We start from the raw sequence: 26,122 nt of genomic DNA on the forward strand, positions 1-26,122 counted from the left end.
GTCACACAGGACTTGGCCCCACGCTACTCAGCTAGGACCTCATCGTAACTGTATTTGCAAAACCTCCTGTTTCCAGAGAGGGTCCTATGCAGAGGTCAGAGGGGTCAGGACTCCAACATGCCTTTTGGAGTAACAGACTTCACCCCGTAGCTGTGACCAGTGAGCTGGTGAGGAGGAGGGACACCGGGCTGTGAAGAATAACTCTGGGGCTTATACCGTGGAAGGCTAGTTGACCAAATTGCCGTTAGTGCAGACAGCGAATAGTGTGTGACGACGTGGACGTATTGAGTTGGAGATTCCTGCGGGGCACAGGGCTGCCACCTCTGCGAGGAGCTAGAAACGCCTTCAACAAGGAGAGGCACGTGGACTAGAGATCTGCCTGTGGAGGCCACTGCTTTCAAATGGTGGAGGAAGTCGTAAACCGGGCGAGCACAGCCGGAAGCAAACGCCAAGGAAGAATGAAAGAGGTCAAGGACAGAACTTCGGGGAAGAGGGACGACTCTCAAGAGGCAACAGCCGAGGAGGACCTGGAGCAGGCAGGTGAGGAGGAGCCAGCAGACCAGGAGGAAGGCTGAGCGATGGCAGACAACGTTCTAGAGAGGGTCTTGGGGGCCAGGGATGGGAATACTGCTCAGCGCTACCGACGTGTCCACCATGAGGGCAAAACACACCTTCGGCTCAAAGACTCAGAATTCCCCAGTCACCCTAATGTGGGCCTCTCACCAGCGTGTTCACCGAGTAAATAAAACAGAAGGCAGAATCGCACAGTCATGTAGAGAACATCTCAGACCCGGACTAACAGCCTTACCACTCCGCCCGAGGCTGCGTGGCGTTGAGTTACGTAGTTTAGCTGCACCTCGTCTTCTTATCTGTGATAGAGGGACATGACCTCGCCACGGCTCAGAATGAAAGACAGCCAGCTGCTGTCATCATGGTAAAAGTATGACCAAGGGCTGTTGAAGGAAACGCAGACGTGGGGTCCCGCATGCATGTGCTTGACCAGCTGCCCGGTGCAGGCTGCCCTGCGAGCTGAGCTGTGCGTGGAGCCTGGAGATGAAGGAGAGGATTACTGAGCTGGTAGGAACTGGGACGTAAACAGCCTGGGACATGCAGGGATAGGACCCCGGGCCCCGGGGGTGAAGCGGGCCGTCTGTGGATGCCTGCCTTTCCCTTCGTGGGCACACCTTTTGCTCAGGGACTCCAGGTGGCTGCTCACTGAAAGCCAGGAAGGGGGCACCATGCCAGCCACGCCCCCCTGAGCTGGTGTCCACACACACTGTGTCCCCACCATCCCTTCTCCCGGCCTCCCCAGGGGCTGAAATCCCCAGGGATGCCCTGTGCACTCCCTGCTTTTGTTTTTTCCTCACTATATCTCACAGTCTGTTAGGATATGGAGGGAAAGTGATCACCTCAGTTTACGTATCTGCACATCGTTGGGCCCTGAGAGAAGCCGGAGAGCAGCCGAGAGGAGGGCCTTTGACTGGGAGGAACTCGGAGTGAACAGGGACCCTCGTCACAAGGTTCAGCCTTCTCACGGCCCACGCCACTTGGGGCTGGTTCAGATCGCAGACTGGCTTCACTCGCTGTTTCCTTCTTATTTTTAAGTTTTTTAATTTTGTATTGATTTCAGAGAGGAAGGGAGAGAGAGATAGAAAGGTCAATGATAAGAGAGAATCATGAATCGGCTGCCTCCTGCACACCTCACACTGGGGATGGAGCCCACAACCCGGGCCTGTGCCCTGACCGGGAACTGAACCATAACCTCCCAGCGCATAGGTCACCGCTCAAACCACTGAGCCACGCCAACCGGGCTCTTTTTACTTTTTGTTGGCGTGCACGACTTCATTCCTCTCTGCAGAAAAGTCTTCAGCACTGATTAGGAAATTACCAATCACTCAAAGGACTGCCCTAATGTTATTAGGAGTGCTGATTGTCCCTGATTTGTGAGGTCTCCCGCTGAGCGTCCTGATTAGGAGGGTCACGTGTGAAGAGGCCACGGCGCTGGAGCCTGCGCTGCCTCCAAGTTGGCCCATATCCGTGTTTCTGACCAGAGCACATGGAGGCTCTGCCCGCCACAGAAACGATCATTGTGCACATGCTTCTGAAACGTGTATTTAGGATTTCAAATCCTGAAAGCAGGGCTTCCTCTGAGCCTGTGTTCTCCCTACGGACACAGATTCCGACGGGAAAGCTTCATTTTCCCAGCAAGATGCTTTCATCCGCTGGAATGGCAATCCACACTGGGGCTGATTACATGGCTGACACATGTCAACACACGGCTGCCGCACAGCTGACACGCCATGACACCCACTTGAGATATTCCACTCTCTCCTACATTCTTTAAACACTGTCACGGCTCAATGGCATAAAATTAATTATTTCATTAGCTTTCCTCCCACAAGTATCCTTGTTCAGCTAAAAAAAGGATTTCTTCCAGCATGGTGGGATTGCCGATCTTTATTTTTTCAAATCCAGAAACTAACCTTCATCCTTCAAATCTTAGAAGTATCTTATGTCTTTTCTAACTAAGTGTATGTCCTTGTAAAATGTTTAATCATGAATTTTCCCTTAATTAAAAAAAGATAGAAATGGAGGCATGTTGGTCACTGTAAATTTGTTAGTGAAATGATGAAACTTTGAAAGTATCTGTTGACATAGTGTCCATACATTTCCTTTGGAGTTGGCATTTTTTAATGAAGACTAAATGGACTTGTCTGTGTGTATGTTTTGCATCCCAAAGAGGCTGCCACTACAAATAGAGACTGAAGTACGTGTTTTGTGTGGTGACTCAGACCCATAAGCAACCCTGCCGTGGGAGACGTGATTTTCCCTAAAAATGAGAAAATTCCGGTAGGTGACATGATGAGTCTTCCTTTCATTGATACGATACCCCTTTCCTTAAAAAACATCGTTTATTAAACGCCTACAAAAATTACCATGTTTACACCTGTGCGAGAATCGGTCCTGTCACAGATACATGCAAAGGGATTTCTGTGGGTGGCTGCGTGGAGGCGTATTTAACAGTTGCTCTAAAATAGAAGAGGTTCGCAGGAAATCGAAAGCATTTCAGGGACTTTTGATTCTGATCAAGACAGAATAACAGACCATCTGTGCGCAAGGAGAAAACTGCTAGCTCACTGCGCTTAGCAGGCGAAAAGTGCAAAACCCACTCACAGTCAAACGCATCCAGGATTCTAGTGTGCTAACAAAGTCAGCAACTGGAAAAGAATCACTCTCAGCAGCCTTACACAGCCAGGTGCTGCGGCATAAATATTCCCATTTTTTTCCAGAATAAAACACAGACTTGCTTCTACTATTTGGGGAGCAATTAGGGTGAGATGGGGAAGCGGCCCTCAGTTTTCTTCTCTACTGGTTCCATCCACATCACACGGCCCTGGGCACACGTGTGTGGACAGCTCTGCACACACCCATGCTCTGCACCCACCTCACACGGGCCCCATCCAAGTCATGCCTGGCACCTAGGACTCGTGTGTCCCTGGCACACACTGACTGCCCTCATGGGACCCACACACAGAACAGGCAGCAGGTCATGGAGGTGGACTGTGGCCATCAGGGCAGGGGACTCGAGTCTGGGTGTCCGGAGTATGGCTGGGAGGGGTCGGGGTTAGCCTGGGTGGGCATGTTCCCCTGGCCCCATGGATTTCTCATCTTCGGGAGGAGCACAGTGGGCTGATGTCAAATGTGAGCTCTCTCCATGGAAGGTGGGCCAGCTCACACTGTGGACAAGTGATTAACACACGGTTCTTTGAGATGGCATGTGGAATTTACAGGGTAGGGCAAAGGTAGGAGTACAGTGGTTCATACAGAAATAATGCAACAATCCTATACAAGAAAAGCTTAATATGCTAAGTGCCCCACTATTCATTCGACTGTTCTACTGTTTGACCAGTGGCTATGACATGCACTGACCATCTGGGGGCAGACGCTCTGACCAGTAGGTTAGCTTGCTGCTGGGGTCTGGCCGATCAGGACTGGGTGAGATGGGCCGGACACGCCCTGGAGCCCTCCCGTGGTCCCTCCCCGGCCGTCCAACCTCCCAGGGTCCTTCCCTGGCCTCTAAAATATTTCTTCTGCCCTAGCTGGTTTGGCTCAGTGGATAGAGCATCGGCCTGTGGACTGAAGGGTCCCAGGTTAGATTCTGGTTAACGGCACATGCCTGGGCTGCAGGCTTGATCCCCAGTAGGGGGTTGAGCAGAAGGCAGCCTATAAATGATTCTCTCTCATCATTGATGTTTCTATCTCTCTCTCCCTCTCCCTTTCTCTCTGAAATCAATAAAGATATATTTAAAAAAATATTTCTTCTAATTAATTTCCTTTCAATGTGCACGAATCTGTGCACCAGGCCTCTAGTGAATAAATAATAATACAAGAATAAATTGTGTTTCATGTGATCACAAATGTAAACCTACTTTTGTCCCACTCTCTATTTTAAAATAGTTACCTGCACTCCCAGTCGATGACTTATAACCTATACTAGTGGCCCAGTGTGTGAAATCATGTGCAGTAGACCACCTACTGCTTCCATGGGAGCCGGTGGGAGCCACACTGCTCCATGGGAGGGAAGCAGGAGGGAGCCACACCGCTTCCGAGGGCAGCGGGAGCAAGCTGCCACCGCCTGTGGGAGCCCTCAGGAGCCGGGGGATGGAGGGACCGAGAGGTGCTCCATGCATCTCCTGGTGACTGGGCGTGCACACAGCCCTGCCCACCCACACGCGCCTGCTGCACACACAGCCTCCTGCTGATCAGTTGTTACATATGAGGGAGTGATGACCATTTGCATATTAGCCTTTTATTACATAGGATAATAAAAACATAATATGCAATTCGACCAAATGGTGGAACTACCAGTTGCTGGGGGGCAGGGCTGGCAAGCAGGCGGTGCCAGGCCAGCCAAGGCACCTGCCAATGGGCAGAGGGAGGGGCAGCAATGTTGGGGGGAAGGCAACAGTGACCAGTGGCAGCAGAGGGGCAATGATGGGCCACCTAGTCACCTCTCACAGAAGGAGGCCAGTGGCAGCAGCAGTAGCAGGGTGATGGGGGTGGTGCCTTCCCCTGGTCGGCCTGGTTGCCTCCTTCAAAGGGAGGTCAGACTACAGCTTATGCAGGGAGCAGTCCTAAATCGTCAGTAGGACATCCCCTGAGGGCTCCCGGATTGTGAGAGAGTGCAGGCTGGACTGAGGGACCCCCCACCACCACCCCAGTGCATGAATTTTCATGCACCAGACCTCTAGTCTTTTCATAATCATGCCGCTGGTGACAATTTAAGTTATGCTTTTAATTCAATAGTAGTGGACACATTTCCTAGAGGAAGGTAGAGACGGAAGATCTAACAGTTCGAAGGATCTCTGTTCAGAGGCCAGTGCCTTCCTATGGTGCCACCTGAAGGGACTATGTGGCCTGGATCAACGTTATAAATTGATCAACTGAATTTCCTCCTAATCCTGCGCTTTCCTAAAGGACTACCCTGGCTGAATAAACAGAGTATAATAAGGACAAGCCAAGTAGGTGGTTGGATGGTAATGTCAGCGCCATCACGCTTCACCCTGGGATGGAATGGTCAATCATGGTGTATCCTTGGGTCCCCATTAACATATACTTGACACTGAGTAGAGACAAAGAATTTAAAGCCTTACTCACCTGGCTAAGACTCCACAAATGTGCAAGCACTTTCATTTTAAATAAAGAGCATGCCGTCACCTTCCCCGCGTCGGCGATGTCGCTTTCATCTTTTTATTTTTAATCTTATTCACAGACTCAAGGTTACGGCCCATTGTACCAGGTTTGTAAAGCGAACGATGATAGACATGGAGACATGTATTCTGGCTTTACCAGCGATGCCGTTAACATCGCTCACCGAGATGTGTGATGACGGGAGAGTGTGTGCGCGGGCCTGAGCTGGTGTCAGCATATCCACTGTGCTTCTTTGTTGTGTGTTTCTGTGCTTTGTATTTGGAATTATGACACACACCGTCCATGCTCACAGTGCACCTTCAGTGGTCACTGTGCCTTTTTGTGTGTATTTTAAGCACGTGACGGCATGATACCTGCTGGCTTTGTGCAATCCTGGCCACACACGTTACCTACGCAGATCGCAAACTCCACCCCCCAGTCCTGTGTCTTCACTAACTGCCCCCCCTCCCCCCTGCGCCTTATTAAAACAACCCGTTTCCTTGCAGGGATGGAAATAAGACTCCAATACAGTCTGCAATACTTCTGTAACTCACCCCAGTGTGGGAAGTGGAGACCATGCCGGCTGGCGTGACTCAGTGGTTGAGCATCAACCTATGAACCAGGAGGTCATGGTTCAATTCCCAGTCTGGGCACGTGCCCAGCTGGTATGGCTCAGTGGTTGAGCATTAACCTATGAACCAGGAGGTCAAGTTTGATTCCTGGTCAGGGCACATGCCCGGGTTGCAGGCTCAATTCCCAGTGTGGGGCGTGCAGGAGGCAGCTGATCCATGATTCTCTCTCATAATGGATGTTTCTATCTCTCTCTCCCTCTCCCTTCCTCTCTGAAATCAATAAAAATATATGTAAAAATAAAAGACACTTTTCACAGAGTAACAGAGTTGGACTGGCTTCTAGGAAGGCTGAGTTGTGTCCCATTTGTTTTTTTTATAAATATTGTTTTGGCATCGCATTCTGCTCTACACCCCGAATTGGTGACATTCATGACAATTATCTTGATCTAGTCCTATTTTTAAATATTTTCTGGGCTCGGAGTCTACCCTTTGGCGGTGTGGCTTGCTAACTGTGCTTTATTTTGCATTATCTCTCATTTTCAGTAAACAACTCACTAGAGGCAGTGCCTCCCTTTTTTCCTCACTCTCTTCTCAGCCTCTCCTTTCCTCCTACATGGGGACTGTCCTTACTGTTCCTTAGATCATTCTCCTCACGTGAGCAATGGTCTCCACGTTGATAAATCCGGGTTTTTTGAGTGTTGTTTATCTTTATTTTATTTATTTATTTATTTATTTATTTATTTATTTATTTATTTATTTATATTTTATTATTCTTTTTAAAAAAATTTTTATTAAGTTATTACATATGTGTCCTTATCCCCACATTACCCCCCACCCCCTCCCTCACTCATGCCCTCACCCCCCCCCCCGCCCCCCGGTGTCTGTGTCCATTGGTTAGGCCTATATGCTTGCATATAAGTCCTTTGGTTGATCTCTCCCCCTTACCCCCACCCTCCCCTATCTTCCCTCTGAGGTTTGACAGTCTGATTGATGACTCAGTAATCCCACTTCTAGGACTATATCCCAAGAAACTAGAAACACCAATCAGAAAGAATATATGCACCCCTATGTTCATAGCAGCACAATTTACAATAGCTAAGATATGGAAACAGTCTAAGTGCCCATCAGCAGACGAATGGATTAGAAAACTGTGGTACAGCTTCACAATGGAATACTACGCGGTGGTAAAAAAGAAGGAACTCTTACCATTTGCAGCAGCATGGATGGAGCTGGAGAGCATCATGCTAAGTGAAATAAGCCAGTCAGAGGAAGGTAAATATCACATGATCTCACTCATTTGTGGAACATTTTATTATTATTCTTTTAGGTCCATTGCTCAAAGCAGCAGCTTCATCCTTACAGGAACACTATATTTGCTTGACCTTTGCACGTTTCGTTTCTAATATTCTCCTAAGGAACCGGCTGCTCCATTTCTGAGCACTTTTTCTTCCTTCACTGCTCAGCTTCTAAACTTTAGAATGACACACGGCTCAGGTCCCAATGTGATTTTAACTGTTTCAATGGCCGTCAGAGCCATGCCCAGGTGATGGCCGTCCACCCTCTATCTCCAGCTCTGACTTCCATTTCTGAGGACCATCATGCCAAAGCCACATGCTCACCTCAGGTATTCGGTTAGGCCCATAACAGGCATCTCAAGTTCAATGCCACCAACACTGAACTCTGCAATAAGTTCACACAGTGGCCTCACCCCCTCCATTCTGCAGTCATAGGTTACACCATTGACCCCACTCAGTTAAAATATATGTTTCCCTGACCTGGCCAGTATTGTTCAATAGTTAGAGCTTTGGCCAGTGCACCTAAGGGTTGTGGGTTTGATTCCTGGGTGAGGGTATGTACCTGAGTTGCAGGTTCGATCCCAGGCCCCAGTTGGGGTTCTTGTGGGAGGCAACCAATTGATGTGTCTCTCTCACATCAATGTTCCTCTCCATCTCTCTCTCTCCCCCTTCCTCCCTTTCTCCCTCTCTAAAAATCTATGGAAGAAGTATCCTCGGGTGAGAATTAACAACAACAAAACGTTTCCCTGACTATCTTTTCTCCCTTGCCGCCTCCGGTAAACATCAGACAAATTAGCTGCTTTATTATCTCTCTATCTATAGCAGCGATTGTCAACCTCTCCATCTCACGGCACATAAGCTGATTACTAAAATTCTGCGGCACACCCAAAATGTCTTTTTGCCAATCTGACAAATACTATGTAGAATTTCGACCTATTCACTCTGGATAGCTATGGTGGTGCTGGCGGTTGTCATTTTTTAATTGGACCATCTAAGGCAGCGGTTTTCAACCTGTGGGTCGCGACCCCTTTGGGGGTCAAACAACCTTTCACAGGGGTCGCCTAAGACCATCGGAAAACACATATATAATTACATATTGTTTTTGTGATTAATCACTATATTATGTTCAATTTGTAACAATGAAAATACATCCTGCATATCAGATACTTACATTATGATTCATAACAGTAGCAACATTACAGTTATGAAGTAGCAACGAAAATAATTTTATGGTTGGGGGTCACCACAACATGAGGAACTGTATTAAGCGGTCGCAGCATTAGGAAGGTTGAGAACCACTGATCTAAGGGAAAAGAGGTCCATGCCCCTGACTGAGTAGCCAGGTGTTGCATGCTTTAACAATATCTGTGGCACACCGGTTGAAAATCACTGATCCTAAGCCTTGCTCTGGTCCATGTGCTTCTAACTCAATCACTACCACCTAGTCCAAGATGCCAGGGACTACACTAATATCATCCCAACAGATTGCCATGTCCATGTTTTTATTTAATCATTAGTTAAACTTACAGAGCCTAGAGTTACCTTATTAATAGACTAGAGACCTAGTGCACGAAATTTGTGCACAGGTAGGGTCCCTAGGCCTGGCGGGCTATCAGGGCTAATCAGGGCCTTCCAGCTGCCAGCTGGGGCCTCCCTTCTCTAACTGCCAGCTGCTGCCTATGGGCCATGGCCTTCCTTCATTTCACTCTGCCCCCTCATGGTCAGCGCATGTCATAGTGAGCAATCGGTCTCCTGGTCAAACTCCCATCGGGACAATTTGCATATTAGGTATATATATATATATATATATATATATATATATATATATATATATACACTAGAGGCCTGGTGCACAACATTCGTGCACTGGAGTGGGGGGTTCCTCAGCCTGGCCTGTGCCCTCTCGCAGTCCGGGACCCCTTGGGGGATGTCCACCTGCTGGTTTAGGCCCGAGTGGGCCTAAGCTAGCAGTCAGCTATCCCTCTCACAGTCCAGTCCAGGAGCGTCAGACATCCCCTGAGAGGTCCTTAGCACTCCTGCGGATGGGGGAGAGGGTCCTGCCACTGCTGTGCTTGCCAGCGTGAGCCCAGCTTCTGGCTTCTGGCTGAGCAGTGCTCCCCCTGTGAGAGCACACAGATCACCAGGGGGCAGCTTCTGCATTGAGCGTTTGCCCCCTGGTGGTCAGTGCGCATCATAGCCACCAGTTGTTCTGCTGTTTGGTCAATTTGCATATTAGCCTTTTATTATATAGGATATAGGTAACTCAGACACAGGGCTGCAGGCCTCCTGCTTGCCAAGATCTCAGCTCATTCCCTCATTGTTTGGCATGAACCCACCTCTCCAACCACAGGCAATGCATCTCTTGTCATTGACAATTCTTTCCTGACCACAGATTTTGCTCTTCATCTCTCTAAAACCTCAACATTGTGACCAGCTGAGATTTTGCATTTGTTCTGCCTGAGTGTTTTCATCTGATCCCGTTTCTTCTACTCCTCCCTCGGCCTAAACACAACCTAGTGAGAACACCTCTCCTGTCCACCCTGCCAGAAGGGAATAGCTCACCAGCACATGTAAAGTGATCTGTGTGGCATTTTTCATCGTTTCATCCTTTTCTCTTATATTTATTTCTAATTCCTTATTGTCCATTTCTCCCAATTATAACCTAAATTCTGAGGGCAGGGCCCTTCCCTCTTCGTCACCATTGATTTTTTTTATTGTCGAGAGTAATGCCTAAAGACAGTACTCAATCCATATCGGATTAATGAATCCATGGATTATTTTAATGAAAATGCTGAACAATGATGCATTTGATGGAATATTTTAACACAATCATATTTTAATTTCACCTACTATCAATCCAGATATGTATAATTACCTTCAAGTTTCGATGTTGACATTGCTTGAACTTTTTCTAGCTGAAGGACTAAGATGACCTCATCTCCACCCAGGGAATGAAGCCCTAACTACCAATTGCCCCTTATCTTTCCCTCCCTGAGGCTGGATAAGCTTGCATCTCTTACTGCTGTCTCAAGACGCTTTCTAGAACTGTACTCTGGCTTCAAGAAGATAGCTTATCTTTTCTTTTTCCTTTTTTAAAAAATATATTTTTATTGATTTCAGAGAGGAAGGGAGATAAAGAGAGAGATAGAAATATAAATAATGAGAGAGAAGCATTGATCAGCTGCCTCCTGCACGCCCCCACTGGGGATCAAGCCTGCAACACGGACACATGCCCTTGACCAGAATTGAACCTAGGACCCTTCAGTCTGCAGGCAGATGCCCTATCCACTGAGACAAACTGGATAGGGCAAAAAAGATAGCTTATCTTAAAAAAAACCCACATAATATTCTTTCAAATGTATACGTCCATGAACAGATAACCCATGTTACTCCCTCAATGTATATAATAGCATTTTAGCATATCCAACGGGATCTCATCTCTCACTCAAGAGTTCCCATTTCTTGGTCATGGACTATTACACAGAAGCAATTAAATAATTAAAATATGATGTTATGTTATTAAAATGATAGGATATGTGGTGATCTTTAATAGTTTATAAACAATATTTATCTGATAAGTTAACAAGGGAATTGAGAGCAGGAGATTGTAAGTATAGATAAATGAAATAAAGCTAAAATTGATAATATTATACAAAGATATATATATCATAAATTAGAAGCAGTTAATAGATTATGATAAACATTTCCTATTAGTCATTATGAGAAGAAACACAATTATAAGGTTTATAGGGAAAATTATGATTTTGAAGTAAAAAATGCATGTGGAAGTTTTTTCTTTGAAATTGAACATTAATTTTTTCAATGTGCCTTTAATAAAAGACTTACTGAGTAGCCCTGGCCAGTATGGCTCAGCTGGTTGGAGCACCGTCCCACACAGCAAAAAGGGTCAGGTTTGATTCCCAGTCAGGGCACATACTCAGGCTGCGGACCGGGCGAGTGCGGGAGGCGAATGATCAATGTTTCTCTCTCACATCAATGTTTCTCTCTCTCAGTCCTGTCCTCTCTCTAAAAAAATCGATAAAATTCAAAAAGAGATATTGAGTGATAAAATGGACAATATCTTCATTGTCATCCTTCAAAAATTAGATACATATAGATTCAACTACTTCTTTTCCTTTGCCAACTGAAATGGTGTACTGCCAATGTGTGAAAGAGTAAAATTCATTCTCTGAAGAAACAAAATACTAGAACTAGTATACAGTCTGAATAGCAAATGTATAGTCCCTCAGACTGAGAGCTATATAATTCAGAAGAATGAGAGACCAGTATTTTTATTTTTTTTAATATATATTTGTATTGATTTCAGAGAGGAAGGGAGACCGAGAGATAGAAACATCAATGATGAGAGAGAATCACTGATTGGCTGCCTCCTGCACACCCCCTAATGGGAATCAAGCCCGCAACCCGGGCATGTGCCCTGACCAGGAATCGAACTGTGACCTCCTGGTTCATAGGTCGACACTCAACCATGTCAGCGGGGGGAGAGACCAGTATTTTTAAAGCTGTATGTCGGCTGTTTGCCTTCCCAAACTCACCTGCAGTAGGAATTGGAGACCCGAATCAGAGCTCAGCCTGAAGGAGCCAGTGGCCAGCTCAGGCCCGGTCTGTCTGCCTCAGCAGAGAGTCACAGGATGAGGGGAATGAAAAAATAGAACTGCTTTTTTTGTGTGTGTAAAAGCGATTAATTTTAAAAGAAAATAATTTTCATTTCTTGCCGATATCAAGATCTTTAATTTGTCCCATCCTCAGAGATACTTCTCTTACGTCCTCTCAGAATCCAGGGCATCACATCTATTGACTTATTAGGGCAAAAGGCCAAAACCCGAATCTCAAACTGCTCCAGGAGGAAGTAGCACCAAAAGAAATGTATCTTAGCCTGACCGGTGTTGCTCAGTGGATAGAGCATCGGCCTGCAGACTCAAAGGTCCCAGGTTCGATTCCGGCCAAGGGCATGTACCTTGGTTGCAGGCACATACCTAGTAGGGGGTGTGCAGGAGGCAGCTGATCGATGTCTCTCTCTCATTGATGTTTCTAACTCTCTATCCCTCACCCTTCTTCTCTGTAAAAAATCAATAATATATATATATTTTTTAAAAAGACATGTATCTTACAGCAGGTCAATCTTCCAAATAAAATATTGGAAATATATGAAGAATGAAGTCCCCATGCTTCCAACTGATTCCATTATGAATTGCACATCTTATATTCCACCAGTGAAAGATAGGTTATACGATGATCACAACTTTAGTGTGTAGGTGTGAAGCATACGCTTTGTGGTCCAGAAATACCTTCAAACATTCCCCGAATCACATTTGCTCTTTTAAACTTTGTAAGTATGTTTTCTTATCAGGGAAGCATTTGAGTCGCCAAGACAAATGCAAAGAGTGTGGCACTTAGCATTTAACGGATTAAAAACACTTTGAGAGGAACACAGGCAACATGAGAACGTAGCGATGTTCCAGGCGAAGCCACGCGTATCTCTGCGTCCCCTCGAAATGCCAGCGCTGACTGCACGTGTCCGGCCGCACACACTGCAGGGCGCTGCCTAATGCGCTCAGAAGTGGCATTTCCTTAGCATGACCTTTCTTTCTAACAATAACTTAGCTTTTAATTAAAGCCGACCATTTCATTATGTGCCAAATATCTCGGAGCCACATGTTACCAACCTCCTTTGTCAGAACTGCACTTAAAGGTCAGGGACCTAAACAATTATTGAGATTAGCAGAATTGGGAAGTTATGAGACAATGGCACACACTTGGCGGTTTTCTTCCCGGAAAGTGAAACTTGCTAAAGTTCGGCTAGATCTGAAAGGAAGGGTGTGAGAATAAAAGGACACAGCCGCTCACATAAAAATCACACATTTCAAAATGCTGTTACTATGGGTTTCTGAGTGTGTTCTCTTTATGTATGTTCAGCTCTACGTCTTTGATTTTAAGTCAGGAAATGTATGAAAACCTGAATTAAGTCACAATTCTGCGGCACACCCAATAATACGTAGAATTTTGTAGAATCCTATTCTAGTGAGAAAGATCATTAAAAAATTAAAGTGAATGAGTGTAATGATTCCTTTCACCATACAATTCATAATTATAAAAATAGAATCAGAACAACATTTGAGTTAAACAAAATCACCATCAACAATTCATAGGAAGTATCATAAGATGCAATAATAAATTGTGAGAGAAAAAAGATTTGAAAGATTCAGCTATTTTTCTGGTATTTTATTCTAGCATTCACAAAGTTAGGAATTAAAATAATTACAGATTGTCAGTAATGTATACAAAATTTAGAACAATCCACACTATTTTGTAATTCCTTTTATTGAACTCTGTATAATTTTTACAAATTTATTTATTGTTCTACAGTTCTTGCATTCACCTTTTAGAAATTAAATTAGTGGTTTATAATAAAAAATCATCTGATTGCTTAAATATTTTTATTGATTTCAGAGAGGAAGGAAGAGGGAGAGACAGAGAGAAACATCAATGATAAGAAGGAATCATGGATCGGCTGCCTCCTGCACACCCCACACTGGGGATCTAGCCCACAACACAGGCATGTGCCCTGACTGGGAATTGAACCGTGACCTCCTGGTTCATAGGTGATGCTCAACCACTGAGCCACGCCAGCCGGGCCATATTACTTCTCTTCGCATACACCAGTGGTTCTCAACCTTCCTAATGCTGCGACCCTTTAATACAGCTCCTCATGTTGTGGTGACCCCCAATTTCATTGTTACAAATTGAACATAATTAAAGCATAGTGATTAATCACAAAAACAATATGTAATTATATATGTGTTTTCCGATGGTCTTAGGTGACCCCTGTGAAAGGGTCGTTCGACCCCCAAAGGGGTCGCAACCCACAGGTTGAGAACTGCTGGCTTACACCGTGTGGTGGTTGCTGTATAGGCTCAAACCCTTCAGCGACCCTCTCTGCCAAGATGAGTGCATCCCTTCTCCTTTGCACGAGGCAGGTCTGTGAGTCACTATGAACACGTGTGCCAGAGGCAACGCTCTGTGACCACAAGCCAGTTCGTGGACACACGCCTGTCCTTCACACAGCCCCAGGCTCAGAGGGTCTCCTGCTCAGTGCAATGCTCTGCCATGAGTCCTGAGATTCTTAGCAGCTACTGACAATGGGGGCTCTGAGTGCACGTGTGGCAGTGATGCTGACAGCAAGGCGCCTGCACTTGGGCCACGGAACGAGCTGGGCCCTGGACATCCAGATACACTGTGTGGCCTTCAAACCACGCGGAGGTTCCCTCACAGGCGCCTGACTGACCTTCAGCGCTGTCAGCCCAGGGGCCACGTTTCTGAGCCAATGAGACATCAGCCGTCCAGAGGCAGCTGTGGGAGCGCCTTCGAGCTGTCCCGGCTGATGGGGACATCATGGGGACACACACAGTCCTGCTCTGTCCAGCCAGGACTGAGGACTCATCGGGGCTCTGAGGCTCAAAAAAGAAGTGGCTGAGTGAAGTCACACATCTGTAGTCATTGGTTATGTAAGCAGAAGGTTTTGTTTAAGAGGCTCTGGAGGGAAAGGTGAGAAACCAAGCACATCTTTACTTATGGACATTGGGGTGGAATTCAAGAAACGAGGGGCAGCCCTAACCGGTTTGGCTCAGTGGATAGAGTGCTGGCCTGTGGACTGAAAGGTCCCAGGTTCGATTCCGGTCAAGGGCATGTATGTACCTTGGTTGCAGGCATATCCCCAGTGGGAGGTGTGCAGAAAGCAGCTGATGGATGTTTCTCTCCCATCGATGTTTCTAACTCTCTCTCTCTCTCTCTCTTTCACTCTGTAAAAAATCAATAAAATAAAAAAAAGTAAGAAACGAGGGGCAGCACCGCCCGGGAGAGCTTCTCCCTGTGTAGCTCTAGGTGGTTTGATGTCGGAACATGTGGGGGTGTTTTCCTTCATAGATGGAGAAATAGAAGGAAAGGCCTCCAGCTGTTATTTGTGGATGTGTGGGTGGAAAAAGTTCTTGCGTTTCTGCAGACGTGGCCTTTCTAGATATATTTGACAGAAAACTTGGGACCCTTGTCTGAGAAAGCCTCAGGGAGCTAACTTATAACTTTATAGTCAGTGAGAGGGTTTCAGAGGCATTCACCAACTCAGAGGCACGTCTTCCATTTCGGGGTGACGGGTGCATCTCTAGCTTGTACACCGTATAACGGAGTTCGAACGCACAGCGTGTTGCCACCATCCTGAAAGCGTGCGTCAAGGGCAAGCTTGCCACTTCTATGGAGTAGCGTCCAGTCCATCTATAATGTCTACATTCTTTTTTAAAACTTTGCTGTCTTTTAAAATATATTTTATTGATTTCATAGAGGAAGGGAGAGGGAAAGATGGAAACATCAATGGTGAGAGAGAATCATGGATCGGCTGCGTCCTGCACGTCCCACACTGGGGATGGAGCCTGCACCCCAGGCATGTGCCTTGACCAGGAATCAAACCCTGACCTCCTGGTTCATGAGTCGTGCCAGCTGAGCATACAATGTCTTCATTCTTGACCTTCTAAGCAAGCAGCATTTTTCATAATTATTATAAAGAAGCCACATTGCCCCGATTTCTTGAGTAGCTCAAGACTACAGAAAACTGTACTAACATAAATTCTAAAACATCACTTAGTGTACATGGACTAATACATGCACCATATTCTGAGTCCTACGATAATAAAAACCCATCAAGAAATAGAGTAACTTGGTAACCAGCAATAGTGTCGTTTATATCTATTTAAGGAAGATGGAGTGGATGAGGACGGCAGTAAATTCCAAGTGGAGCACCCTTCTGAGAATGGAATCCAATTTCGTTTTCTTAAGGTTTCTATTTGTTATCGTCTTGCAAATGCCCTGAGTGATAGACGAATCCAACCTCGAATCGCGAGACCCCAATGGACAATTACTATCTCAGCACCCCAGGGCCCAGATATTTTATTTATTTATTTTGATTTTGTTTTCTTGTTTAAAGTATTACAAATAGTAGTAGACATGTCTCCTTTTTTCCCCATTGACCTTCCCCCGCCCTCCCTTACCCCCCGGCACATGCCCTGCCCCCCTCCCCCAGTGTCTTGTGTCCATTGGCTGTGCTTATATGCATGCATATACATCCTTGATTGATCTCTTACCTCCCCACCAACACTCACCAGCCTTCCCGCTGTAATTTGTCCCAGAGATTTTAGAGAACGAGGAAAGTGAGCTCCATCAGACACACATCTGTACACAGTTAGGTTCTCAAGTTCACACCTGGCAGGGCCATCTTGCCAAAGGACAACCCGACAGACACCCTGCCACTCCCTACCGTGGGATCGTGCACTCAGTACCATGACCACCTGTGACCATGGACACCCCGAGAAGACATTAGGACCCTCGGAAAGGTCTCGGCCGTGGGGCTGCACACACCTTTGGGAATTCGATTGTGTTCCAAGGTGTCTGAGATGCTGTCTCCTGGGCAGCGGCACCCGGGAAGAGCAGTCACAGGACAGTCCCTTCCTCGGTTGCCTGGAGGGACTCTCCTCTCCCCAAGGAAATCCACAGTCACCTCCACACACACACCCTCCGGACGCAGGCGCCTCCGTGCTCATCTCAATGGCAGCGTCTGTTCTTGATGCATCACAAGCCTTTCCCTCCATTTCCAGCTGGGTTGGCTCTGCATACTCCCTACAAACGCAGAGTCCACAATAACCCTTTCTTCTTAACATTTCTGAAGGAACAATTCTGTATGTCATAGAGATTATCTCATGTGTGTACTATTTTTCTTTCCTTTTTTTAAAAAAATATTTTTATTGATTTCAGAGAGGAAGGGAGAGGGAGAGAGAGATACAAACATCAATGATGAGAGAGAATCATGGATCGGCTGCCTCCTGCACGCCCCACACTGGGGATTGAGCCCACAACCCAAGCAGCTGACCTGGCAGGGAATCCATCCATGACTTCCTTGTTCATAGGTCCACACTCAACCACTGAGCCATGGTGGCCGGGCATATTATTTTTCAATTAGATTTACAACTTTTTAGGGAAGTTATGTCATTTTCTTCTCAGTGAACTTTCTTACTCCTGGTATATCATAGGTTCTGAGTAGGTAATTTGTGGATTCTACGGGGTATGTACTTGTGTGACAGTGTATTTGCAATATGATATATATATCCAACTCTCCCTGATTATTTATTAACTTTTACCTGTATATTACAAACACATGGTCTTTAGTGGAGAAAATACTGTCAGAACTCTATGGAGTCACTTTGAGGGAATGGGTACCACTTCATTGTTCTGTTATCAGAATCAGTTTACACTTTCTGACTCTTATTTCTTTAGCTGTAAAATGGGCACACACATATTATCTATAATATCTATGGATTTACGCAGACTTATATATTTAAGATAATAGATTTCATTGATTTTTTTAGAAGAATAAGGACCAAAGCGTGTGCCCTGGGACATTCCAGTGTGAAGAGGCCCGAGAAGAGAGGAACAGCTACCAGCACAGGGAGGCCTCCCAGGGGCGCGGGGTCTGTGGGGCCAGGGGAAGAGCATGGAGAAGGAGGGGGCAGGGGGGAGGGGGGAGGGGCTGCATCACACTATGTCGCTACATCACGTGGGGAGGTCCTGAAAATTGATCACTGGATTCAGGAACATGGGTGTTAAGCCTGGCAAGCAACTTAAAAAATATGAATGAACAGAAACTACACAGAGAAAATCAGGCAACTTCTTTGAAGGTATTTTTTGACGAAAGTGTCAAAGAGATATGACAGTGACTAGCCTTGGAAACGAGATGCATTTGTTTCATGTTTATGTTCAGTTTTAATTAAGTTATAATTGAGTTCTCTCCTTCCATCTCCAGGCTCTTGCTGAAATATGCCGCCTCTTAGAGTTCACGGAGACCCCCTTAGGCACACAGAGTAAGCGGGCAAAGCTCTAGCTGGGGCAAAGCTGGGGAAACTGGGAGTCCTGCCCCCGGGTCCCTGAACTTGATGTTGACCCTACTTCATCCCAAGGAGGACTTTTAGACTCTGTCGCCCATGTTGATGATGTAGCTGTTTATAATTAAACCATTTTTAATATGTTTTTTATTGATTTCAGACAGGAAGGAATAGGGAGAGATAGAAACATCAAGGATGAGAGAGAATCATGGATCGGCTACTTCCTACACGCCCCCTACTGGGGATGGAGCCCACAACCAGGGCATGTGCCCTGACCGGGAATCAAACCGTGACCTCCTGCTTCATAGGTTGATGCTCAACCACTGAGGCACGCCTGCCAGGCTATAACGAAACCATTTTTATTTAAACCTAAAAATAAATCAAGAGTGAAAGTTAAAGCCTCCCTTTTATTGTGTTCAATATAAACGCGTCCTTTCCAAGTTTGATGCTCCAAGTTCTTACAAGTGAGAAGAGAGTGACCTTGCTTTTCCTACAAGACTTTTTCCTGAGAAAACCCGCCAAGCCCTGCTCTGCAGTTCATCACACTGACATGGCCAGTCCCGCCAAGTCTCCACCATGGCCAACGTGGATGAAATCCTCAACGTTTTATATTTATTCCTTGATTCGCTCCGCTTAGATTTATTACGTGGTGACACGTTTATTCCCGGAGCTTTGCCCACTCAGAGGATTCTGACCGCGGAGTTTCATTATAACACATAAACTATGTCTGCAGGACCCACGATGGCCCATGATTGAGCGCAGCCTTTGCCAGACGTCGGAGAGGGGGCATGGCATGGCGCTGCTGGGAGAGTGTCTGTTTTATAGCCGGGTTTTATTCGTACGTGGCTTCTGGCCTGACCCCTGGTGGCTTCGCAGGTGCTGCCCTGTCTGCACGCTTTCACGATGTTTTCATCGCGTGTCTCTGAACACATTTTGACATGGTTTTTAAATTGTCTGCGGATGAGCGTCGGTAGTTGGTGCAAATGAGATTGCCCCTTCGTGTTTTCTCTGTAAGTTCCAATTGGTTCGACTTCTCTGTTCCATGTCAACACTTCGACTCAGACTTGTATTGCACGTAATTAAATTAAGCCAGATGGGCACAACCCTATCTTTTCAGCCAGAAAATACCTGAGCTCATTGCAGACAGAGATACATGTGTGCCTGGCCAGCACAAAAAAGTAGTGTCCATTAAAGAAAAGTAAAACAAAGCCATGAAAGTTACTGACAAGAACGGCAAGTGATAGCTCTAAGTGTAGAGGGGGAAAATGCCTACGGTCATCTATTTAGCTTGACCTTGGATAGGGGAGTGAAGATTCTTTTGCATATGCCCTTGGGTGCTATGATCCATCACTTTACGATAATTTTAAGAAAAGGCTTACAAAGAATATTTTAGCAAGACAACCTCTAGCCTCCAGGATCAGAAATGGTGTGGAATGCTTAATGTGAACGTTCCCCTGACAAAGCTCTCTGGGAGCACTGAAGCTCCTTGTGAAGCAACGGTGTGTTCATCTACAAGCCCTTGCAGATCTGGTTGACCAGCGGGACGCCAAGAATGCAAGTCACGCTGTGCCATGAAGACAATGGGGAGCGTCCTGCACGTTAGCTCTGCTTCTTTGGATGTCAGCACTCTGCTTTGGGGCTTTATCTCTGCCAGGTCAAAGGGCAGATGGATTTGCAAATGGTTCCAGTGTAAAGCAAACATATGCAAATTAGGGCCTGTGTTTTCATTGACTTATAGTAATAAATGAAGTGGATTTGGATGTAGACAATAGTGCCCTATTCCTCTGGAAAAGGAATGGTTAGCATTGGCCAAGGAAAACCCTGCAATGACTAACTTTTAATGAGTAGATATCGTTAAGTTGAGTAGGCCCTAAGCACGTTAAGATGCGTTAATTAGTATTAACTGTTTTAGGCCCTTCAAATTGCTACAACAAACTACCATAGCCTGGGTGGCCTAGGCTCAATAGACATTTATTTCTCACAGTTCTGAAAGCTGGAAGTCAGAGACTAAGGTGCTGTCAGATTCAGTGTCTGGTGATAGCCCACCTGTCCACAGAGCACATCTTCCGGGAGTCACCTCACCTGGTAGAAGTTGGGCACAGAGCTCTCTGGGCCTTCTTCTTAGGGCACTAATCCCACCCATCAGGGCCCCATCCTCATCACCAACTAATCCCCTCCCACAGGCCCCAAGTCCTAATCCCATCCCATTGGGGATTAGGTTCTAAAATATAAAGTTGCAGGGGACAAACCTTCAGGTCACCGCATTAACTAATACATTAAACACATCTCAACTGATATGCATGTGTATGAATTTGCCTATATGAACAGATATCACAAATCTATGACTAACGGCTCATATTAGTCTCTCACATAGATAATGGAACTGTAACACAGAAGAGTTAGGTAATTCTCCTGCAATTACATGAATAGTAAATGGAAGAATTGGGATCACACCTAGACATTCTGGAATAACAGGTAACAGGAGCAGATCAGACCACCCAAAATGTATCTCTTCAACATAAGGATTATTTTGAGTTCAAGGCTATCAAAACCCAACAGATTCAGGTAAAGCTCTTCCCCTTCCCCTCTGGACCTCAAGTTTCCATTGGAAAGGGGGGCTGTCCCAGGCAGAGAGCTACTGCCAGAGATTCCTTTTCACCTCAGCAACTTACCTGAGTAGCAGGACAACCGTTGCTTCCCAAACCTCTCTACTGCCTTCCTATGAAAGACCTTCCTCTCTCTGAGTCCTCAACCCCTCCCCTTCCCTCAGCTCAGGGTGTCAGGTACGTTTCAGTCACCTGGCTGCCTTTGGGGGTTCCCTATATTTATGGGGCTCCTGTAAGTACATCATTTAACTTGTTTTTCCTCTTGTTAATCTGTCTTATGTCAATTTGATGAATAGACCAGCCAAAGAACCTAGAAGGGTGGGAGGGGAATTTTTCTCCCTCTCCAGAGCCCATGGTGTTCACTTCTAAGTTGTCAACTCCATAAAAGCAGAATTAATTTTGTGCTTCCTGGTTTGTAATGTGAAACTTTTATTTTACCACTCTATGTTACCAAGATATATATAATACATATACATATACATATACATATACATATACATATACATATACATATATATATTAGAGGCTGATGCACGAAATTCATGGAAGAGTAGGCCTTTGCAGCCCTGGCACAGCTGCCTCGGCCCTTGAAGTCTTGGCTTCATCTGGAAGGTCATCTGGAAGGGTGTCTGGATGGTCATTTCACTGTTTGGACATTCAGTCAATTTGCATATTACGCTTTTATTATTATAGACTAGAGGCCCAGCATGAAATTTGTGCACTGGTAGGGTCCCTAGGGGCTGCTAGTTGCCGGCCAGGGCCTCCCTCACTTCCCCTGGCAGACCCCCCGCCCCCTGGTCGAACTCCTGGGCAAACTCCCAGTTGAGGGGACAATTTGCATACTATGCTTTTATTATATAAGATTTAAAATCGCCAATTATCTCTCCAAATTTCTTTTCAACCTATGACTCAGAGTCAGCACCATAACTCTATATGAGAGAAATCCCTAAGTAAACGACACTTGAAACATAAATATATCACAAATGTTTTCTCCTCGGCACATTTACTGACGAAGTCTAAAAGAATGAGAACCTGATGTGACATCTTGAACGTAATTCCCAACAACCGTCATAATGTTTGCCAACGTAAACATTTATTAAATAGAAATAGAAAGCCAGGCAAGATGCTCCCCCCTAATAAGATTACCCGTGTTCCATATTCCTCACACTGAGTCCCAGCTGTACTGCTGCACCTCGGTGCACTCGAGCTTCAATCTTCACAAAAATTACATTAGGAAGTAGAAAAGTTGTCAGGAACAATCCATCAGCGATATCAGGAAAAGCAACTTTCGTATTTAAAATAATTACGTGTAGGTGCCGAGGTCAGGAGCCTCAAGGAAAGTTTTGCAATGCTTTTTTCTCTGGTCTCCATTTACAATTTGCTGAATGTGATTTATCTTTATCCATTTAGAGGATTCCTGCTGTTAGCTTTATGCTAGTATTTTGCATAGATTTTGCTATAGGTGACATTCATTTTTGTTACATATTTTATTCATGATTAACATGCAAATGTTTCCCAAAGCAAATTACCATATGTATTTGATAAAAAATGTAACAAATGTCATTTTAAATAAATTAAAATGGGATACATATTTAAAGAAGGCGTCATGCTGTCTTCAGAGAGAGCTCCAAGGCCTGTGAGTATGGAATCTATTTGTTGATTTCCTTGTTCTGCTGACTGCATAGGCTGTCACTCCAACCTTGGGATCCTGCTGGTCAGGGTGCGGCTCCCAGGGGTCACTTCAAATCGCTAATCATAGGTCCTGCTCTGTGAGCTGATGTCCTTACAGCAGACCTTCCCTGTTCTGTGCTAAAACCCACATTATCAATATTGTCCCAAATAGATTAGTGTTGATTTTAATAGTTAAAGAATAGAGTAAAAAATGATGCTACTGTCAAAGTCTGGATGCCATGGTGATTTTTATAACCTTCTTTAAAAAAATGTTTTTATTGATTTCAGAGAGGAAGGGAGAGGAAGAGAGAGATAGAAACATCAATGATGAGAATCACTGATTGGCTGCCTCCTGCACATCTCCCCACTGGGGATGGAGCCCACAACCCTGGCATGTACCCTGACCAGAAATTGAACCTGACCTTTTGGTTCATAGGTCAACACTCAACCACTGAACCATGCAGGCCGAACGTAACCTTCTTTTTTATTTTTAATTGTATGACCTTCCTTTCCTGCTTTCAATATGCCACAATTATTATACTATCCCTGAATCTCACACACTCCCATGGTAACAAATATGAGGCTCCCAGCATCTACAACAATCTGAAGTTGATATAATCCTACACAATAAAAGGCTAATATGCAAATTGACCAAACAGCTGAATGACCAGTCGCTATGATGCTCACTGACCACCAGGGGGCAGACACTCAATGCAGGAGCTGCCCCCAGGTGATTAGTGCACTCCCACGGGGGAGCACCACTCAGCCAGAAGTCAGACTCACAGCTAGCGAGTGCAGCAGTGGTGGCAGAAACTTCTCCTGCCTCTGAGGCAGCACTAAAGATGTCTGACTGCTGGCTTAGGCCTGCTCCCTGGCAGGTCTAAGCTGGCAGTCGGACATCCCCCAAGGGCTCTCGGGCTATAAGAGGGCACATGCCAGGCTGAGGGAACCCCCCAGAGTGCACAAATTTTGTGCACCGGGACTCTAGTACTGAATATTCTGTTTTTTGTCTTTCTTTCAACATTATGTCTCTAATGTAAATTGTTGTCTTATTTTATCATTAAATTTACTAATTTGTTACAGATGACAACTGCTTCATTTTATACCAGCATTATGAATATTTTAATCACAAATAAACCCCATTATATGATTCTCTTAACTTTGTGATGAAAACCAATAATATTTACTTACTTGATTACATTATTTTAAAAAAATATGTTTTTAGTGATTTTAGAGAAAGAGGGAGGGGGAGGGAGAGAAACATTGATGTGAGAGAGAAATATCAATTGGTTGCCTCCTGTACACAACCAACCAGGATTGAACCCATAACCTGAGCATGTGCATTGACAGGGAATTGAACCAGTGATCTTTCAGTCCATGGGAGGATGCTCAACCAACTGAGCCACACCTGCCAGGACTGGATTACATACTTTTATCTGAATCTTTGGATGTAAATTTTTGTTTTATTTTATTTTTAAATATATGTTTTTTTATTGATTTTTACAGAGAGGAAGGGAGAGGGATAGAGAGTTAGAAACATCAATGAGAAACATTGATCAGCCCCCTCCTGCACGCCCCCTACTGGGGATCAAGCCGAAAACAGGGTACATGACCTTGACCAGAATCCAACCCGGGGCCCTTTGGTCTGTGGGCAGAGGCTCTATCCACTAAGCCAAACCAGTTAGGGCTGGGATGTAAATTTTTAAAGCAGATATTTTGTCATAAGTTATGAGACCAAATTTTGACATATTACATTGAAGTTCTTGGAACATTTTTAATTTAACTTGCTTCACTATAAAACACAAACATATTTTCCTTCCATTTGGAGCTATGATTCAAACTCAATGAAAAATTAAAATAACACGACGATCTTTCTTCCCAACATTTCCTTACAGCGGTGTGTGCCAAAGTTGCTAGCCGCCCCGCCAACGATGAGTGAGTTCCCGGATGAAATAAGCATGCCTCCTTCAAGTCTTAACACGGGAAACAGCCAACTAAAATCTCAATAGGCCCAGGAAACTCTTTAACCCACCCTTTCCCACACCTTTTTAATTGCCATGCTTTTCCACCCCCTTTTCTCACCTATTCCTGAACTTTTTCCCTCTTCCCTCCTTCCCTTGTTGTCCCTCCCCTGCCCATCTCCTCCTCTCTTCCTTTCTCTTCAGTTTAAAGCCAATAGGTTGAGCACACAGGGTTTACTTGACATCAGCATCTCACACCCAGACAGCTCACAGCAGTGAGTTGGGCCAGAACCCTTCCTCCTGCGATATCCCTACAGCGCCCTCTACTGAACGCTCAGTGCAGTGCTACTTGAATGGAGAAAGGCTTGAAGGAAATCCCTGTGTTATTATTTTTTTAAAATATATTTTTATTGATTTCAGAGAGGAAGGGAGAGCTAGAGAGAGATAGAAACATCAATGATGAGAGGGCATCATTGATCAGCTGCCTCCTGCACACCCCCTACTGGGGATCGAGCCCACAACCCAGGGCATGTACCCAGACTGGGAATAGAACCGTGACCTTCTGGTTCCTAGGTCAAAGCTCAAACACTAAGCCACGCTGGCCGGGCGGAAATCTCTGTGTCATGAAAGCTCACACTGGAGATGAGTTTGGAGCTGAGACACAATAAACTGACAACTGGCCCAGAAGCGGAGGTCGCTGAGCTAGATTTCCTGATGTTACTATGTTCTTGCTTTGTGTGTGTACACTCTTCTATTTTCCTACTTTGTCCACATGAACAGACGTGCGATTGTATAGACATTATCTTTCAAGACGGAGTGCATGCAAACCCGTTTCAACAATATTTTAATAGCTTTTGTATCCTGAAATACCCACTGCAGAAGAAAAATAATTTGTGTCACTATTAACAGAGAGGGAAAAGCAGGAGAAATATTTTTTAATGACATAAAAACAGGGAACTCTTTTTTAACCAGAGGCCCAGTGCATGGAATTCTTGCACTGGTAGGGTCCCTAGTGGCTGCCAGATGCCACCCGGGGCCTCCCTCTCTTCCCCCAGCAGGCCCTGCCCCCTGGTCGAACTCCCGGACACACTCCCGGTCAAGGGGATAATTTGCAAACTACGCTTTTATTATACAGGATGACAGACCTATAAACAGTTTCACATCCTTTGTCTTACGTTGTCCCTAAAATAGAACATTGAAATCAATGTTCAAAATGGAAATGGAATGATAGCTGCCATTCTGTAGTGGGAAGGGAGCTGGAACCACAGCTGAGCCATCAAAGCCAGCCCTCTGGTGACCGCTGCTCTCCACGGCACAGAGACAGAAGGCCTTCGTCTGCAACTGTCCTCGATTTCAGAGAAGACAGAGAGGGGCACGTTTGTATCT

The 26,122-nt window shown here is 45.4% G+C and overlaps 1 protein-coding gene across 1 annotated transcript in view; it reads left to right on the top strand.

Moving 5' to 3' along the window:
- The first annotated feature begins 458 nt into the window (after window positions 1-458).
- LOC132234450 (partner of Y14 and mago-like) overlaps window positions 459-26,122 on the top strand; it is a 163,695-nt gene continuing 138,031 nt past the window's right edge. Inside the window, exon 1 of the mRNA XM_059695425.1 lies at window positions 459-540. Coding sequence (XP_059551408.1) covers window positions 459-540 — 82 coding nt within the window. The remainder of the gene's footprint in view (window positions 541-26,122) is intronic.

The sequence above is a fragment of the Myotis daubentonii genome, chromosome 5 (assembly GCF_963259705.1).
Source record: "Myotis daubentonii chromosome 5, mMyoDau2.1, whole genome shotgun sequence".
Taxonomy (NCBI): Eukaryota; Metazoa; Chordata; class Mammalia; order Chiroptera; family Vespertilionidae; genus Myotis; species Myotis daubentonii.